At 39.1% G+C, this 18341-nt stretch overlaps 2 protein-coding genes across 3 annotated transcripts; one reads left to right on the forward strand and one right to left on the reverse strand.

Annotated features, from left to right (window-relative positions):
• Positions 1–100: 100 nt before the first annotated feature.
• rps9 (ribosomal protein S9) lies at positions 101–2576 on the reverse strand. Its single transcript, XM_088411979.1, has 5 exons — positions 2523–2576; positions 1941–2053; positions 1157–1279; positions 797–983; positions 101–360 (listed from the first exon to the last, which is right to left on the reverse strand). The coding sequence occupies exons 2-5, from the start codon at positions 2035–2037 to the stop codon at positions 183–185; spliced, it is 585 nt and encodes a 194-aa protein (XP_088268105.1). The 5' UTR covers positions 2038–2053; positions 2523–2576; the 3' UTR covers positions 101–182.
• Positions 2577–3812: 1236 nt separating this feature from the next.
• rbfox1l (RNA binding fox-1 homolog 1, like) lies at positions 3813–18338 on the forward strand. Of its 2 annotated transcripts, none has more exons than XM_088409903.1 (12): positions 3813–4040; positions 9003–9239; positions 12886–13065; positions 14129–14182; positions 14266–14358; positions 14428–14497; positions 14568–14627; positions 14702–14834; positions 15384–15423; positions 15499–15578; positions 15659–15740; positions 16611–18338. In XM_088409903.1, the coding sequence occupies exons 1-12, from the start codon at positions 3954–3956 to the stop codon at positions 16653–16655; spliced, it is 1161 nt and encodes a 386-aa protein (XP_088266029.1). In that variant the 5' UTR covers positions 3813–3953; the 3' UTR covers positions 16656–18338. The 2 variants fall into 2 exon arrangements, with proteins under 2 accessions (XP_088266029.1, XP_088266030.1); XM_088409904.1 differs by lacking the exon at positions 3813–4040 and adding an exon at positions 7788–7796.
• The last annotated feature ends 3 nt before the right edge of the window (positions 18339–18341 follow it).

Below are 18341 nucleotides of genomic sequence, written 5' to 3' on the forward strand. Positions count from 1 at the left end.
TCCCTAACACTTTGATGCTCCTAAAGCTGTTGGGAAATTGCCAGATTCCAAGTGTTTATTATAAAAACAGAAATTTAACAAAAACCCCAAACAAGTTGACTAGGTTTGTCAAGTCAAACGTTTATTTGAAAACATGACAGAACAGGAAGCTATGGGAAAACGTTTCCCGAATGACATCCTTTTTAATCCTCCTCCTCCTCATCAGCTCCGCCAGCTCCTCCCTGGCCCTTCTTGGAGTTCTTTCTCTTGACGCGGCCTGGACGTCCGCCGCCGTACGGGGACCTGAGGGAGAAGTCGATGTGCTTCTGGCTGTCCAGGCGGACCACGAAGGATGGGATGTTCACCACCTGCTTACGCACGCTGGGGGGAAAAGAAAAATAACATTTGAGGCCTTCCTTTGAAAGTGGAAAAAAAGCGATGAACACTAAGAAAAAGATATTAACGCAGATGAAATATCACTTTGTTTTTTTTTTAAACAGGCTTCATTGACGAGGAATTCTTGTCATCAGGCAAAGTCTGCACATTGCAAACGTTAAATCACTAGCCTGAAGAGTCGCCGCCATTGCCCGAGGTGCAACCCACGCCTTACCTCGGTCCGAGCGCCCGCCGGCAGGATTGGCTCTGGGCAATGCTTTACTGACAAGGTATACGGCTTTGATACCGAATTGACCTTGCTGATAAATTTAACCCATCTCAACGAGGGGTGTAAAAATCCGGCGGTCCTCTGATGGAAGAGGAAGCATCGGGCGTCACGTAAAGACCCGGCAAAATGCGGGTGGAGGGAACGCCAACGTACCGGATGTGCCTCTGGCGGATAAGCACGCGGGCGTGGTGGATGCTCTTGGCGAGTCCCAGCTTGAAAACCTGAGTCTGCAGCCTCCTCTCCAAGAAGTCCTCAACCTTCAGACCCAGGATGTAATCCAGTTTCATCTTGGCCTCGTCCAACACGCCGATACGCACCAGGCGCCTGAGCAAGGCGTTACCTGCGTGCCGCAGAAGGATTTAGTTCCCTCAAAAACGCAAGTTCTATCATCGGGGGGGGGGTCAAGTCGCCTCATTGACGAGGAATTCGCGACCACATTGGAAATTCAGACGATCGAGATTGAAATCACTGGCTTAAATTTCAAAAGTGGCTTTGAACGAATTTGATGAATACCTTCAAACAGACGCCTGGGTTCCTTCTCGTCCAAAGTGAGCAGCTCTCTGGCAGCTTTACGAATCTTGGCCAAGGTAAACTTGACCCTCCACACCTCGCGCTTGTTCCTCAAGCCGTACTCACCTAAGGAGAAATACAAAAAACTGCTCCTGAGTATCATATTGATGCACATTTAGTCATATCTTGTCTTGGCTTTTTGTTATAATTCATCAGCCTAACTTTTCCTTTCAAATTTTTTCCCATTGTAAAATTGCGCTTCAAGAGTTGCAGTCCATTCAAAAACATTTGCTAAGCATTATTAATAGTGAAATGGCACTGCCTTAAAAAATATAAAACAAATTTGTTTGGCTATTGAGGAAGGAGACAAAAATCGGCCTAGTATATTTAGCATCTTGTCAAAAATCGGCTTTGATCAAAATTGAATTTTTGAATTAACTTTACAGGAGATTGTGCTAATACTGTTTACGCTACACCTTGTTGAAGTGATAACAAATAAACAGACATACTGATGACCCAAGAAGCTCCCTGAACCTTTTATGAGAATTTTACAGCAATTAAATATGATGTCCAAAATGCATACATTTAAAAGTGCATTATACACACCTTAAAAGTTAAACAAACATAATTAAACATTAGCAAAAGAGCATTGACAACTTTTCAGCCCACATACAATTTCTGACAAACTGACTATGATAGTAGCACAACTGAAATCAGCAACGTCGATTATATCATGGCTTGCAACAATTAACAAGTCCACAATTTGTATCAAATAACCCTTACACACCAATGAGTTTCAACTCCTGGTCGAGACGGGACTTCTCGAATGGACGACGAGGCGTGACATAAGTCTTGCGGCAGACCCAACTCCTGGCAACCGGCATGGCTGCTTACAAGTGCCTTAATAACAAAACAAAACAAACAAAAAAGAAAATTAGATGATACAACATGTGATACAGAAACTGTTGATGAGTAGTTGCAGTCTAAGTTAAACGCATGCGAATCAATGAAATGAATGATATTAAAATAGTAAGATAGTAAAATTTTAACATAGAAATATATATATTTTTTTACATACGGCGACTGAAATGTTAAGATTAAAATACGCATATTCGAGCCTCAATTACAAAGAACGCGAGTAGGCCGCACATTCGCCACGGCCACGTTGGTGCCATGAGTCTAGTTAGCATTAGCATCTGCTTTAGCTTTACAAACATAAAAAAAAAAACAACACTTTGTTAAGGTTTATAAACGACCCAAAAAGTCAACTGGAGGAATCCTTCAACATGGCGGTCGACGTTAAACGTTTAAACTTCTAAATTAGGCGAGTTACGTTGCGGAAAAAAAAACGGAGGCATCACTAGCGTACCTGTTTAGCTCAGGCTCGCGTAGTAAAGAGGACGGCAAGGGCGGCCTTGAGCTTTTTATATGGCTTTCAAGATACTACATATCCCAAAGTGCCTTGCGATACTGGCTTGTCGCCCCCTGTTGCCGAAATCAAAAATAACCAATTGCAAACGAGTGCATTTGATGTAGTGTTTATTCAGTTATTTCTTGGGGTTTACTAACACACAGTTACTTATACTTACTCTTTCCAGTAAATTTACCAATATTAATGTATCACAAAGAGATCTGAATCGTTACTTGGCCTTGTTACACCAATCACGACTACGATTAAAAAAATGCTTGGTAATCCCTCCTCAAAAACGGTTTTTGTTTTTGTTTGTACAAAGCTGTTTTCACAACATATTATTGTTGTCTAAGTGGTATTAAACATGGATGAATGCATATAATTTAACTGGAAAATATTAAAAAAAAAAAAATACAACATTAACAATAAGATACAGCATCTACTACAGAAGGAAAATATGAATCAAATAATGAATAGAAATATGGGCTAAATTGTAGTATATGGCTATTATATTTGATATATTTTGGTTCAAACACAGCATCACTCATTGGCAAAATAATACCAACAACACTGACAGTATCAAATGTAACCTGAAGGAAAAGAAATAGTCAAAAAAGGCTCCAAAAAATGACATTTATTTTGGGTTAATCTGAGGCCCTCAAAAAAATGGCGGGTGGGCTCTTAAATCTGAGCAGTCAGTTCCCGGGTTTAAGAGGGTGTGCATACTTGTGAAACCACCACATTGTATGATTTGTTTATTATTACCTCCCTTCTCAAAAAGATAAAAAGAAAAATCTTTTGGGCTGAACTAGTTGCTGGTCACATAAATGATGCAACAGATTTAGTTTAATCTGTTTTATTTTTTTTGCATAAACAGGGGTGTGTAGACTTTTGATACTGGACGCCGTAAAGTCACAAGAGGTCAAACAACCTGTTGGGAGTTTGTCAGCCTCCACTACTAGATCCTTTTATTTCGGTGCGTATTTAATTTCATAAAAACATTTCAGAAGCGGTGCGAAACCTCGCGAGCGAGGGTGGTAAGGTGGTAAACTCCTAAGGAAGGACATGAGGGACTATTTATAATACTCTGAAATGGGAGCCCCGAGCATGTGTTTCTGTCTGTCAGGCTGCATGATCGCCGCATGGACACACAGAAAGCTCTTTTCACCGCTCTCGATCCTGTCTTGATCCAAACAGGACGCCGCTTGTTGTGCGCGGGGGTTGACTCACCTCCACTTTTTGGCTTGACAACATTTTTAGGTCTCTTTCACCAAACCCTTTTTGGATCCTTCCCTTTATTTGGATTTTTTTCCTTTCCCGAGTCCAACTTTGTCTTTTTTTTCACCCCCTTGTCCTCAAGTCTGCCCTCGTGTGAGGCTTTTTGAGGCTATGCTGTCCTCACCCACGGTCATCCTGCAGCCTTATGGACTGCCGGTGTATCCGCAGACGACCACCTGCTACCCCGGCATAGTGCAGGTAAACTCCCGTGCTTTTGTCCAGAAAAAAAAACAAAACAAAAAAACACGATTAAAGACAAATACTCGACCAATCATAACATGGCCATTATTGCTTACAGTGCCTCTCAAAATGCTTGAAATGTCTCACTATTGCATGATAAAAATCTTAAATGGGAAGTAATTTTAAAAATTGGGGAGTATACTTATTTTTAGTCTTTCACTTAAATACATTTTCAGTGTAGTGACAATATACTGTGATGCTAGCATGTAAAGCAACAGGCTACTGTATATACTGCATTGCCGCCGTGCTATTCTAAAAACAAATAAAATCTCGGAGGAATTTTTATAAAGGGAACAATAACATTTAATGGTCCTCTGAAATGAATCCGAGACGTGTTTGTAAATGTTACACATATTTGGAGATCGTACAAGGCGAGAACTCTGAAATACGAAGTTGTGAAGATGTAGCGTTAAAAATTAGTTTCAGTGTTTGCGCCTCCTGAAATTTTGAGTGGGGCTCAAACAAGTGCCTGGCGACACATTCTGAAGTCGTGTCTCCCCCAAAATAAGAACTTGAGAAGCATTCTTGTCAGTGCAATTGCTATGCGGAGTTAGTAAGCTAGCTTGCTAGCTACCTACGCATCTTCTCGTTGGTTAAGTTGACCAAACTTCCCAGTTATAAAAAAAACATTTCGCATCCCGAAGTCCAGTAAGTCAGCAGGCTATGCGTAATGTCAATCACATACAGTTGTCACAGCAAGTCTATCATAAACTGATTAAAAAGGAGTTTTAACTGTTTAAATTTTTTGGAGCACCGAAACCAGGACTACCATACTTTCTGCTCCCGTGTCAAAGAATCATGGGAAATGTCATCAAATTGTAGAGAGCTTAGCGTTTCCGTCGGCATGTTTCCGATGTGAAACCGCTAGCTACGTTCTGACAATTTTTTCTTTTTTAAAGTCTTAAACTCAGACATTAATAGCCGGTTAGAAGCAAAAGAAAGCGAGTTGACTAGCCGTGCGTTCAATGACCAATCGCACAGTAGGATATTTCAAACATTTATAGAAATACCCACAGAGCAACGACGAGTCTGTGAGCTCATTGCGGGAGTTATGCGGAAACTTTTGATTATTTATTTGACACACTAAAATCAGAACAGCCGCAAGTCAACTCAAGTTGCAGGAGCGAGCAAACAAATTTTACGACACTGGCACAACAAGGATGAAAAGGCCAAAAAATGATGATGATAGTGGATGAATTGACTTGTTTAGCGCCGTTGAAACTCTCATCCAAGATAACGTTTAGCATTAGCTGAGGCAAGATTACAATCACTGGACTGACTAGTGCTTAAATTCCCTATAAAATTTATAGGTGTGGAACTCCAGTCCTCGAGGGCCGGCATCCTGCATGTTTTCCGGTTTTCTTTCCCCAACACACCTGATTCAAATGATTAGCTCATCAGCAAGCTCTGCAGGAGCTTCCAAACGATCCCAATCATTTGAATCAGGTGTTTTTGAGGGAAAAGATTTGAAAACATGTAGGATACCGGCCCTCGAGGACTGGAGTTCCACACCTGTGCTATAAATAGTTCCTAGTGAAAATGTCATTTTCAGCTAAACTGTTCAGTCCCATTATTTTGTTTTTGCTATTTTTTTGGAGGGCTAGCGTGGCACACTTCACTTGACAGCAACTTTAGTACATCTTTAAACATAAAAATACATATGAGGTACGTACCTTTAAACGGAAATGGCTTTTAATCGGAAAAAGGTGCGCAAATGCGTATGTATGTGTGTATCTGTGTATGTGTGTGTGTGACATGCCATCACTGCCACTATGTATCTGGCTTGGCTCCCACCTTGTCAGCTGTATTTTTAGGCGGATAATCACAGGAGGAGATTCTGTCACCTATCTGCTTTTCTGCAATCGGCTCCTCTTAAAATAGAAGACGGGAGGGGCTGCATTTCAAGCGGCCGCCTCCAAAATATTATTGATAGAATCTTGTTGTGATGGAGTTTAGGAAATATCTACGATGATGTCATCGCCAACGCTATCGAGCTAGTACAAGTCCTTCTTTTTGAGATTTTATTGGCTTATTGGATTTTGGACTTTCGATATAAATGGAGGAATTTTATAGCATGCTTTTTCAATTTGTTTTATATTACTTGATCAAAAAAAATATATGCAATAAATGTTTTATTTGAGTTTAGTTATATCGGTTTTAGTATTAGTTTTTATTTGTACTATGCAGAGTATTTGTTGAGTGTTAAATGGTTACTAAGTATTCTGTAATAAAAGAAGGTAATTTAAGAAAATTAATTCAGTTTTTATTTAATTTTGAAAATGTTTTAAGTTCAGTCAGTGTTAATTAAGAGTACTTTTTAAATGTTTTTTACAAGTTTTAGTAATAGTTTTAGTTATTTCTCATATGCTATTTTGGAGTATTTGTTGAGTTTAAAAAGGGTATGAAATATTGCGTGGTAAAAGTAATTTAAGAATTTTCAAAAGGCAGTTTAAAAATTGTGTATTTTATCTTTTTATTGTCGTTGGTTTTTATTTCATTTTGATGTTTGGGATTTAAGTTTTATGTTTTTAAGAAGTTTTTATTTAGAGTGAGTATTTGCTCACAAGCTTCAATTATTTTTGTTTACTTTTGATAGGTTTTTGCTTTAATGTTTTGAAAATGTTTTGTTCAGTTTTCTAAGTTTGAAAAATATATCAGTTTTGTTCATTATTGCAGTTTTTATTTCATTTTGATGTTGAGGTAAATATTTTTCATTCGTATTTAAAGCGTATTTCAAAATGTTTCGTAGCGTCATTTTTTTAAAATAATTTGTTTTACTTTAGTTTTGATCAGTTTTTACAGCAGGTTTGATAGTTATTATTAGCCAATTTGTATTAGTTTTGTTTTTTATAAGCTTTAATTTTAACTTTTAATTTTTTTTTTTAGCATTTGCAGTTTAGTGTAAAAATGCCAGTTTTTGTATAATCAAAGAAAGAAAGCAAATTCTCAAATGACCTTTTTTTTTAAATCTTTTTTTTCTCTGTTCAGTGAATTATGCCGAAATAAATATGAAAAATAACCCCCCAAAAAAGGACATTCATTAATTATACAATAATTGTAGTTTGGTTTATAAGTTTAAAACAGAGTTTCAGATATTTTATTTTTTTTTTATAATTTTTTTTCCAGTTATTTTGTTAGCTTTTTTTTGAGGTTTACTTGTCCCTAACGACCCCTCATACTTGAGCATGTGGCTTGCCACATCTGCAGTCGGCTCGGGGCGCGTGGAAATGTCGCAACAGCTGTCCCCGCAGGCACCTGGCCCTCGAGCCGTTGACCTGTGACCCCTGAGCTGACAGCTGAGGTGCTACGAGAAGAGAAAAAGACAAATGAGTAACAAGAGACGAAGGGGGTTGGGGACCTCATGGTGATATTACAATACTCTATTTGTTTTTGTTTTTTTCACGGTATCTGTACTTTTCCTGAGTATTTATTTTTCGGCCAGATATCTGCAATTTGTAAATTCTAATTTCCACAAAAAACACTTGCGTGTATGCGAATCGATTCATGATAGTGATTGACAGTCACGGATGAGCACAGGTGGTGTGGCACCCCCCCCTGGCCCCCTTCTCCTCCCCTTGCAGTTGTGCGAGTGATCGTTTCATGGGATTGGTGGAGAGTTGGCACTTATGGTGCGGTGGGCGGGCGGTGGGCCGTCATTAAAACATGCGGCAGCTGATGTTGAGGGATTCAGAGGTCCAGGGGTGCGCTGAAGGGGTAAGACAATGCTTTTTCTTCATGAAAAATGATTCAAACTATTGCAGATTGTTTTCATTCAAAAATTTTGTGACTCTCTAATATGAGATTTTACCTTATATCAGACTAAAATTGACACTAGAATGGAAGATTTTGCGAAATCTCAACATTTTTTTAGTCAGGAATTTTCCTCGAAATGTAAATTGAATTTAACTACTAAGTTTGATTTATCATCGCTAGATTTGTATTGATTTGAACTCCTCATATTTATTATAGCACTAAAGTACATTGTTCTTTTTTTGTTTTATTGTGTTTGTTCAGTTTTGTGGACTGCTTAGTTCCCCCTGAAAAAATACCAGTGAAATACATACAGATAAGATGTTACATTGATTTACAGTGGTGATGTTAGCAGTGATGATTTGCGGTACAGAATCGGCACACCAGGGACATCAAACTCCATCGTGAGGACAGAACGCAAACTTTGGTTTTTCACTGCGAGGAACTTTTTATTAATTTTGTTGCTAGTTACCAAGTGTATCTATCTCACAGTTAGCTAATCCATCCATCCATCCATCCATCCATCTAAATAGCTAGCTTTATAGCTAGCAAAGATATCTAGATAGCCAGCTAGCATTTTAGCTAATAAAATATCTATCTATCTATCTATCTATCTATCTATCTATCTATCTATCTATCTATCTATCTATCTATCTATCTATCTATCTATCTATCTATCTATCTATCTATTTATCTATCTATCTATCTATCTATCTATCTATCTATCTATCTATCTATCTATCTATCTATCTATCTATCTCTAGCTAGCTATCTATTTAGCTATCAAAATAGCTAGCTTTCTATCTATCTATCTATCTATCTATCTATCTATCTATCTATCTATCTATCTATCTATCTATCTATCTATCTATCTATCTATCTATCTATCTATCTAAAAAGCTATCTATCTATCTATCTATCTATCTATCTATCTATCTATCTAGCTTGCTATCTATTTAGCTATCAAAATAGCTAGCTTTCTATCTATTTAGCTATCAAAATAGCTAGCTTTCTATCTATCTATCTATCTATCTATCTATCTATCTATCTATCTATCTATCTATCTATCTATCTATCTATCTATCTATCCATCTATCCATCCATCCATCCATCCATCCATCCATCCATCCATCCAAATAATGTGACACAGCATCTCCCCCTTTTCTTCAGGGGGCCCCCACGCAGGAGGCGGGCCCGGGCGGGGCCGACCCGGCCCTGCCCCAGGTGTACGCCGCGCCCCCCTCCTACCCGGCCCCGGGTCAAGGGCCAGCGGCACCCACGGGCAGGTTGCCGGCTCTTGAATTCAGCGCGGCGCACCCCAGTTCCGAATATCCCGAGCACGCCCAGTTGAGGGTCTACCAGGGCCCTCAGCTGGAGGGCGCCGAACCTCTGGCGTCCACCAACACGGTAAGAACGGCAAACTATAAAAGTCACATGTTTCCAAAAAGATCATTGGAAAGTTGCCCTATTCTTGTAAATGGGCTTTAAGGATATTAAGAATGTGATTGTGGGATATAATCCATTTATATTTGTCCTGACTCCTATCCTAGACCCACCTTCTAATTTCAGAGCCCCCCGTTCCTCTTTTTAAACCATTTTATGGCAACACCACATTAATGACACACAGTAAGGGGGCCGGACAGCTGAGATTGTTGTTGAAAATAACCCCCCCCCCCCTTTTTTTTTTTTGCCTGGGCAATAAATCAGATTAGCTTTCATAGATGAAAGAGGTGAACGCGTGTCTTGATATTGTGTGAAGGTCATTTCAATCACAATCACATTTTCAATCCTACTGTTGTCTTCATGAAGAAATGTATAATAAATGTATCATTAGTGACATTCTGAAAACAATTACTGAGATTTTGTGCTGAAGGGACTCATTGACTTTTTCAATTGGCCAGATGAACTAGTTTAAAATACGGTGTCCAAACAATGGCCCATGGGGCGTTTGCGGCCCACCATTTAAATGTTCGCGGCATATACTAAAAATACGTTTTTCAATTCTTTTAAAGATGGTAAATAAAAAAGTTTGATAGTAGGCAATGTTAGTAGTTTCAAAATAACAATCCTAATTTGCCTCATTACTTTTAAGAAGAAGTCTTGAGGTAGCACTTTGGAAAAGGTTTGGACACCCCTGAACTAGTTTGTTTAAAAAATGTGTATGTAAAACGGTTCATTTAACTAACTAAATTAAACTATGCTAAACGGAACTAAATTTCACTGAATTAAGTTGGATTTAACTGAAATTAAATTGAACTGAATTGAGCTGTATTTAGAAAAACAAAACATGAAAAAAACAGACTGCAGTGGATTTCACCGAATTAAGATGGACTAAACCAAAGTAATTTAACCGCCAAGTTTAGAATCGGACGTTTCCCACTTTCAAGCTGTCCTGAACGCACCATCTGACCCAGACGAGTGTTCCATTACCGTTCTCCAAGTAGGACCTCTGAAACGTCACCCGTGTTCAGGAATGGCGCACCTGTTAACTGAAAGCAGACATGTAGCATATTCTTCTTGGCTCATTTCTGTCTCCTTTTCTTTTTTCTGCAAAAAATGCTCTTTTGTGTGGCCCCGTATATTTGATGACTATACAGTCCCTCACTCACCGCCCCCAGAAACACAAGGCTCCATGCTGGGAGAAAGTTGAGGCGCCGCCATGGAAAGGGGGAGAGGGGGAGAAAGGGGGAGGCAGACCAGATGACCCCCCACCCTCTCTCCCACTCTGAAATATCACAACACAGGTCCAGAACACTATTCTGCATCGTGACATGACACCACCAAACCAGAATCCCCCCCCACCCCCCTCACCACTGTTGTATTTGTGTGTGCGCATGCGTGAATGTGTGTTTGTCGATAAGATTACAAATAAAGTTTTGGGAGTGGATGGTTTGTAAAATATTTCATTTTAATAATTGCAAACCGTTATATAATGTGATAATATCGTGAAAAGATTAACTATCGTTAATTTGATGATAACATCTTAGCTCTTCATGTATCACAAGACTGCGCCAATAGAAATTGAAAAGTAAAACTGTACCAAACTCCCGTAGAAGAGAAAACTTGTGTCTTACCGCCGTCTTGTGGTATTTTATGGCATAACAAAAACACGAACGTTAATTTTGAATTTTTTGTTACATATTTTTTCATTGATTTTTTTGTCTATCATAAATGCTTTTTCATGCATCATAAATTACCGTACGTTATTGTTATCCCATTTGCAGTACTTTTTCACTTATTTTAAACGTTTTTCCAATTGTTATACAGTATATTTTTTCATTCATTTCATTTCATTACATATGTTTTAAAGCAGTAAAAACCCTTCACACAAATTTGATAGTTTTCTCGCAAAGATATATATGTATGTATGTATGTATGTACGTGTCTGTATGTGCCCTCCTCTCCATCTGTCTATCCCCAAGCATATTAATGATGACACTTTCCCTTTAACCCTTGGCAGAAACGCAGCACCTTGACCTCAGACTGACCCATTTGGAACGTTTAGTTGTGCCATTTTTTTGAATTCTTCTTTGTGTCCTTTTCTTGTTGTTCCTGAAAGCTTTTTGTTGCTTCATTTCTTTTTCCGTGCTACATTCAGGCCTTACTGGCAAGCTAATAATAGCCTCTTGTGCATATATTTTTCCTCATGTATTCATTTGCACTCTCCCTCCCCTGCGCAAGTGTGAACTCATTCACTTTTGTCTTTATAAAACCGATTTAACCCGCTGGTCCCCCTCCCACACACATTGTTGCGCACACTTCATATGAGCGCACACTCGCATCGTGGTGCATTGTGAAACAGCGAATGTTTCTTTTGGCTCATTACTTCTGGTATTGTGGTGCATGGGACCGTTTCAAAGCAGATGGATTTTTTTTTCAGCATTGCTGCAGTTGGATGTGACACTTTGTTACTGCTTGGGTAGAGTGAAGAGCTGTATTAGGGACCCCCTTGTTTTGTTTATATTTATAATCGTTATGCTGTCCGTGTGACATGGCCGCAAAGTTTAATGACATAAAAAGACTAATATAAATCATTTATCATGGTTAGACCCACAATTACCATTTTGGCTCGATATCATTGCTTCTCATCAGTTTGGGGTTACGTAAAGGGTTTTAATTTACTGCAATTGACAGCCTTAATCTATTTATCTATCTACTGACAGTGAATATGTTGATTTAATGCTTCACAATCCCGTGATAGGAAATGTTAATTTTCCTTTTCAAATTAAGGGCAAATTACTTAGAACACAACAACTTATTGGTAAATGATTTTATAGTGACTCCTTTGTTGAAAGCTTTTATTATGTTAAGTTTTAGAGGGGGATGCACTTTGTCATTAGAGACTTTTTTTTTTTACTTATTTAGTTATTCTTGGTTATTTGAAGGGGAAAGACTGCAAAATCAAGTAAGATTGACGAGATGAATTAAGATATTTTTTACACTTGTAACAGTGTCTACCATTTTTTTAAACATCCTGAAATGTATTTTTAGCATATGCCACAGGCTGCAAAAATGTGGATGATGGACCGCAAATGGCCCCCGGGCCGTAGTTTGGACATTCCTGTCCTAGAAGATACCGGGTACAAAAGTACCTAAAAATATTAAATAAATTAGGCATGTTTTAAGCCTTTTTTTAATCCCAAAATGCTTTGCACTGATTAGGAGCATTTTTATCGAAGCAGCATGGCGACAAAGTTAAATGGTGGTATTATATAATTCACAAATAGGCCGGATTGCATACGAGGCATCCAGTTAGTTTTTGTATTTTCCTACAGGCATGTCTTGGACGACCCCCCCCCCCCCCCCCACCCCCTATTTTACTTTCTCACCTCCTCACATTTGCCTGAGAAGGATCACTGGTTGCGGAATGCTCTTTGGTTTGGATCACCTGACCTGGTGGCGATGTCTTGTCTAATGTCATGTGATGCTTTGGACACAACCAGGAAGTGATCAGATGTCCAGCATCCTTATTCGTCCTCACGCTGTCTCTTACAAGCTCTTTTGTTCCACTTTTTTCCCGTTTTGGGGTGGCTTGTGGGTTTTTGGCTATTAGGAGGAAGCACTGGCCCCTGTGACCTCTGACCCCCAAGCTCTGAGCGCATCTGTGACATCCGGCGGAAGCGGGGGCAGCGGCAGTGATGACGAAGGCTCGGGTAAAGCTCAGCCCAAACGCCTCCACGTGTCAAACATCCCGTTCCGCTTCCGGGACCCGGATCTACGACAGATGTTTGGGGTATGGACTTCCATTTTGCCCTCCTTCCTGATTTCTGAATTTTGCTTAGTCATATGATCCCAAAGATGTGCTTATTTAACCTCTGAAAACTGTTGGAGACCCGGGACCCACAATACTAAAAACTATGGATCCCAATGGACTTGTTTGGAGTCCCAAAAACTGCAGTTAAAAAAAAAAAAGTAAGTCTAAGTTTCAGAGAGCATTTACAAGATGTAAGCAAAAACCAACGACAGATATTAACAAATATCACAGTAAAATTAATTAAAATAATAGAATGACCTTACATGTAGCATCCGTCATTATCTTCTTATGATTGCAACCAGAGATATCTTAGTTCATTTCGGTAGAAAAATCTGCTTTTTATTTTGAGCGTTCATTGATTTTGTTTCAACATGTCAGTTTTGTTCCTCTTCTCGATCTTCCGAAGCGTTTCGTTTTCGCTTTTTACTTATGGCTCATTGTTACCTGATTTGACTTGTCATTGATACTAAAAAAATAAAAAATAAAAAATGGAATTATATGTGTGCAACTATCGTGACTAAGCAATGAAATATTTTGACTGAGCGAGGATAGATTTTGAGCACAGAAAAATACATTGCGCGAGGAAGGAGAGATTTTGAGTGAGCAAAATTTTGATGAAAAAAAAGAAATGATGCTTTCATTGGATGCACACTGATATGAAAATATGAGTCACTGTCAAAAATGATGCGTCTGGGACGCAGGGAAACGAGAGCGCTGCAGTGAGTGACAAAGTGATAGTTTGGGGCTGCTATGGTGCTTCAGGACCTGGATGACTTCGAACAATGGCATGTTGAATTCTATTTCCTACCAGAAACCGTTAATGGAGATGCTCTAGTATAACCAAAGATCAAAAATTTTTCATTAAAATAATTCTTCAAAGAAGAATTTGCCGGAATTCCAAAAGACTAATCATCAGATCACAAAGCTTGAATTCAGTTTTAAGTGTAATAATTATGAAAAATTAATACATCAGAAATCAGGAAAGGGCAAATAGATTTTCACATGGCGTTACTACGATAAAAAAGGCATATCTCATTTTTAGCAATTTGGAAAGATCCTGGATGTGGAGATTATCTTCAATGAAAGGGGGTCAAAGGTAAGCGCCGCAGGATTTGCATTGAATTCAAACGTGAATGTGAGAAATAAACAAATTCGCACCTTTCGCATACACGCGTGCAGGGTTTCGGGTTCGTCACTTTCGAGAGCGCGGCGGAGGCCGACCGAGCGCGGGAGAAACTCAACGGGACCATCGTGGAAGGGAGGAAGATTGAGGTGACCCATAGCAACAAAAAAACTTGCGTGACTTCATTCGTCATGTCTTTTTTTCGTCTTCTTTTTCAGGTTAATAATGCCACCGCGAGGGTAGTTACCAAAAAGCCCCAAACGCCGCTTGTGAACGGCGACCTTTCAAGTAAGAAAACGACATCGTCAATGACGGTTCTCATTTCTTGGCCCTGAATCGTTGGCTTTTGTCTGTGTAGCTTCTGGGTGGAAGATCAACCCTGTCATGGGGGCCATGTACGCACCGGAACTCTACACAGGTCAATAAGCGCAAACATCGTGGAAAAGAGCACTTGAATGGTTTCGAATCCAACTGGCTGCTTTTGGCGTTCAGTGGCCGGTTTCCCGTATCCGGTGGCGGCGCCCGCGCTGGCCTACCGCGGCTCGGCGCTGAGGGGTCGAGGTCGGACCGTCTACAATACCATCCGCTCTGCCGCCGCGCCCGCTGCCGTGCCCGCCTACCCGGGGTAAAGCCGATATGCCGGACCGGTCTTGACTGAGATGGATTGAACTAAATTGAACTGAGATGGACTGGAATGGACTAGATTTCACCAAATTAAAATGGATTTATCTGGATAAAATAAAACAAACAGAACTCAAGTGGACAACATTTGATAAAACTGGACCAAAATGGATGAATTGGGATCGGACTAAATTTAACCGAGCCAAGGTGGACTGGAGGGAACCTGACTGGATTTGCCTGAGTTGGACAAAACTGAATTCAACTGAGGTGGACTAAACTGAAATGGACTAACGTGAACTAAACTGGACTGAATTGGGTGAAACTGGACTAATCTAAAATTTCTTTAACTAGTTTTAGACTAAAGTGGATTGATTAGACTGGAATAAAGTGGACTAGATTAGAATAGATACAAATCAAAATGGAATTAAAAGTGATGACAGATGGACATTACTGGACTGGATTTGGACATTACTGGACTGGACTAAAAGTGGACTGACCTGAACTTGGAATCTGCTGCAACGATTTCAAAACTTTTTCCACATTCCCAAATCAGGGTGGTGTATCAAGATGGTCTCTATGGAGCAGAAGTCTATGTAAGTCACGCTACCTTCTCGCTCAACTTGTCGTGCGATCACGGGTCGAGGGTCACGTGACGTATTCCCACGCAGGGGGGTTATCCTGCCGCCTACAGGGTGGCCCAGACAGCATCGGCGGCGGCGGCTGCTGCTGCTGCAACGTACAGTGACGGGTAAGCGCACGTGACACGGAAAATAAAAAGTTTCAACCGGATGACCACTCAATATTTCTACGTTACGATGATGTCATCAGATATGGCCGCGTTTACGCCGCAGCTGCTGATCCATATCACCACACGGTGGGACCAACAACCACATACGGAGTTGGCACCGTGGTGAGTTCACGTACACACAAGAAATTGTTTTTTGTACAATCCTCATCAAATTGTCATTGCTACGCGTTTTTTGAAGCACCAAAGTAATCACGACAATACATTGGAAAGCAGGTTGTTTGCAAATGTTTTATTTTGATTCGTCAAAAATGATAATCGGTCTATTTTTATCAAGAAAAAAATCTGAGAATACTTCCGGTTGAGACTGAAACTCTGAGCATTGGGATTAAGTCAAAAAAATAATCAATTCGGTTATCGATTAGTTGCCAATTCATAAATAGCAAAATTGCTTCCTTGGATTGGTTAAAAAAAACGATGGATTTTGCTGCATAATCCACAAACGTAAAATCAACCAGAATATTGTTTTTGGATATTCATTCTGTCAACATGTTTTATTTGACTTCCACTTTAAACATCGAAGCGAATTACTTTTTGCGCATTTAACCACATCACGTAACTTCCAAAATGTTGCTAGTTTAATGCTACCGTACAATGCAAAACACCATGAACAGATTAATAAAACGAGCATAAATGCCCTGGTAGGGTCTTTTTTTTTTTTTACTCAATACCACGTAAAATAATAATAAAGACTCCCTTCCAAATCAAATAAATCCGACCTTGCTCTCTGTTTTATAGTAAAAAAATACACAAGGTACTTGATTCATAATATTGTTTAATTAATTTTTAACTACTCAAACTTTAATTGAGCCCTGGTAGTTATAACCGAGAGCAAAAGACGCTTGAACAAAAATGGTGCAGCAACACATATAGACTAAAATAACATACTTACCTTACAAATACTTACCTGCATTACTTTTTTTGTGGGGCTGGGAGAGATTAATGACTGTTTTATTCATTTCATTTCATCGGCAGGCCAGTTTGTACCGAGGAGGATACAACCGCTTCACTCCCTACTGATCCATCCCGTCGTGAGCTGGATACCACCCACAGGAAGTGACTGGAAGTTGTAAATATTGTGCACATGCTTTGTGTTATTTATGTATTTTACAAGTGAACTTTAAAGGACTCATGATGCTAGAACACAATTACGGGAGATATCTGGATCTTTTTTTTTTTTTTTTTTTTCACGGGTTGAACTGTACAACATTTTCATACCACGCTCAGATGACGTGCCGGATCTTTATTTAAGTGTGTGTGTGTGTATTTGAGTGTGTGTGTGGGGGAGACAATTGTGACACCAGTTTCAATTTTTTTTTAGCCGGTTGCAGAGTTGATGGATTTGATTGGGGTTTCATTTCTTACTAACAAACTACCTCTTTTTCTTTGGCTTTTCTTTCCTGATCTCGCTGTGTGTGTGATGTTTACCTCTAAATAAAACTTTTCATCTTTCTCGTATTGCTTTTTTTTCCGCTTCGCTCATAATTCGCGTGTGGCTGTCTCTTGATTTTCTATTGCTTTAAAAATGGGGCCTCTTTGAACCGACCTCATGAAAAAACTTTTTCAATTTCTCACCTTTGAGTTCCAACTTTGTTTTGCTCTAGTGTTTATAGCTTCTTTTTTCCTATGTAGAAAAGATATAATTATGATAGAACTGCTTTTCCTCTTGCTTAATTTTTTTAACATTTTTCACCTGTCCTCTTTGGCCTCGTAATCGTATTTCTTCCGCTTTTATTGCATTCTGTCCTCTGCTTTCCCAGACTTGCGCGGTTTCTACATTTTAAAACTTTTGACTGTCTTGACTTTGAGATACGAGTTGACATTTGGATGTTTTCTTTACTCGTCAGCTCTCCTCACGACAAAGGCCTATTAAGGTCACCTAGGAAAAAAAAAGACAAAATGTGTTTTGAAGTCGGCATGATGAGATTTAAAATGATCACACGAAATTAAAAGTCAAGAGTCGCTCGTGCTCATTGTCTATAAAGTATATACTTATACTTAGAATTGTATTAGCATTTGTTAATGTTTAAAAGAAAAAAAACTGCAATATAAATCGGCAGTCAACCACTAACCTATTTGAAGGGTTTATGCAAGTTACAGATTAGTCTGAAACAGAAAAAAAAATTAAAAGCAGATACTGGCTAACAAAAACATCTCAAAATATAGCAGTGTTATTTATAATGACAAACTGTCCAGCATGTATTGTACACATTTAAGGATATTCACATGTATTTGCAACCCTCTGACAAAATTTATAGAGATTACTCGCTAAATTATGCTGACTAGTTACGAACAGGGTTTTTATTTTCAATAACAATTATACTGCCACCTAGTGGCCAATAAGCGACTTCTTTTTTTTTTTTTTTTTTTTTACAAATACAGTATAACGGACTGTAGTATTTAAGAACGAATTATTGGGTGAAATTTGATTTGCCGTTACGAAATGGTCACATAATAAACGACTGAAGACACATTTTGTCTCCGCAGAAAGGTTTTTCAATTCTTGCAGTGCCTCCAACCTTTTCTTGCTTAGTTGCATGTTTAACCCTTTTTCCTACTTCAGTCTTTCCAATTTAGCATCTCATGACTCCACCCCACAAAAAATCCATTCAACTCTATCATGGTATCCCACCATGTAGTTGGAAAATCCAGTTTCCAATCACAGCATCATTTTCTAAATAAACCTTTGATGAAAGACTCCGATAT

Source organism: Hippichthys cyanospilos, chromosome 3, assembly GCF_059441005.1.
Source record: "Hippichthys cyanospilos isolate Australia breed blue-spotted pipefish chromosome 3, RoL_Hcya_1.0, whole genome shotgun sequence".
NCBI classification, from domain to species: Eukaryota; Metazoa; Chordata; class Actinopteri; order Syngnathiformes; family Syngnathidae; genus Hippichthys; species Hippichthys cyanospilos.

Excerpts from the sequence above, each read along its gene's own strand:
- rps9 (XM_088411979.1), bottom strand. The coding sequence starts at position 2,037 with ATGCCGGTTGCCAGGAGTTGGGTCTGCCGCAAGACTTATGTCACGCCT. Across the intron at positions 1,280-1,940 it reads CCAGGAGTTGAAACTCATTG|GTGAGTACGGCTTGAGGAAC; the intron begins GTGTGTAAGGGT and ends ATTTCTCCTTAG. Across the intron at positions 984-1,156 it reads ACCCAGGCGTCTGTTTGAAG|GTAACGCCTTGCTCAGGCGC; the intron begins GTATTCATCAAA and ends TGCGGCACGCAG.
- rbfox1l (XM_088409903.1), top strand. The coding sequence starts at position 3,954 with ATGCTGTCCTCACCCACGGTCATCCTGCAGCCTTATGGACTGCCGGTG. Across the intron at positions 14,359-14,427 it reads TGGAAGGGAGGAAGATTGAG|GTTAATAATGCCACCGCGAG; the intron begins GTGACCCATAGC and ends CTTCTTTTTCAG. Across the intron at positions 14,835-15,383 it reads GCCGTGCCCGCCTACCCGGG|GGTGGTGTATCAAGATGGTC; the intron begins GTAAAGCCGATA and ends TTCCCAAATCAG.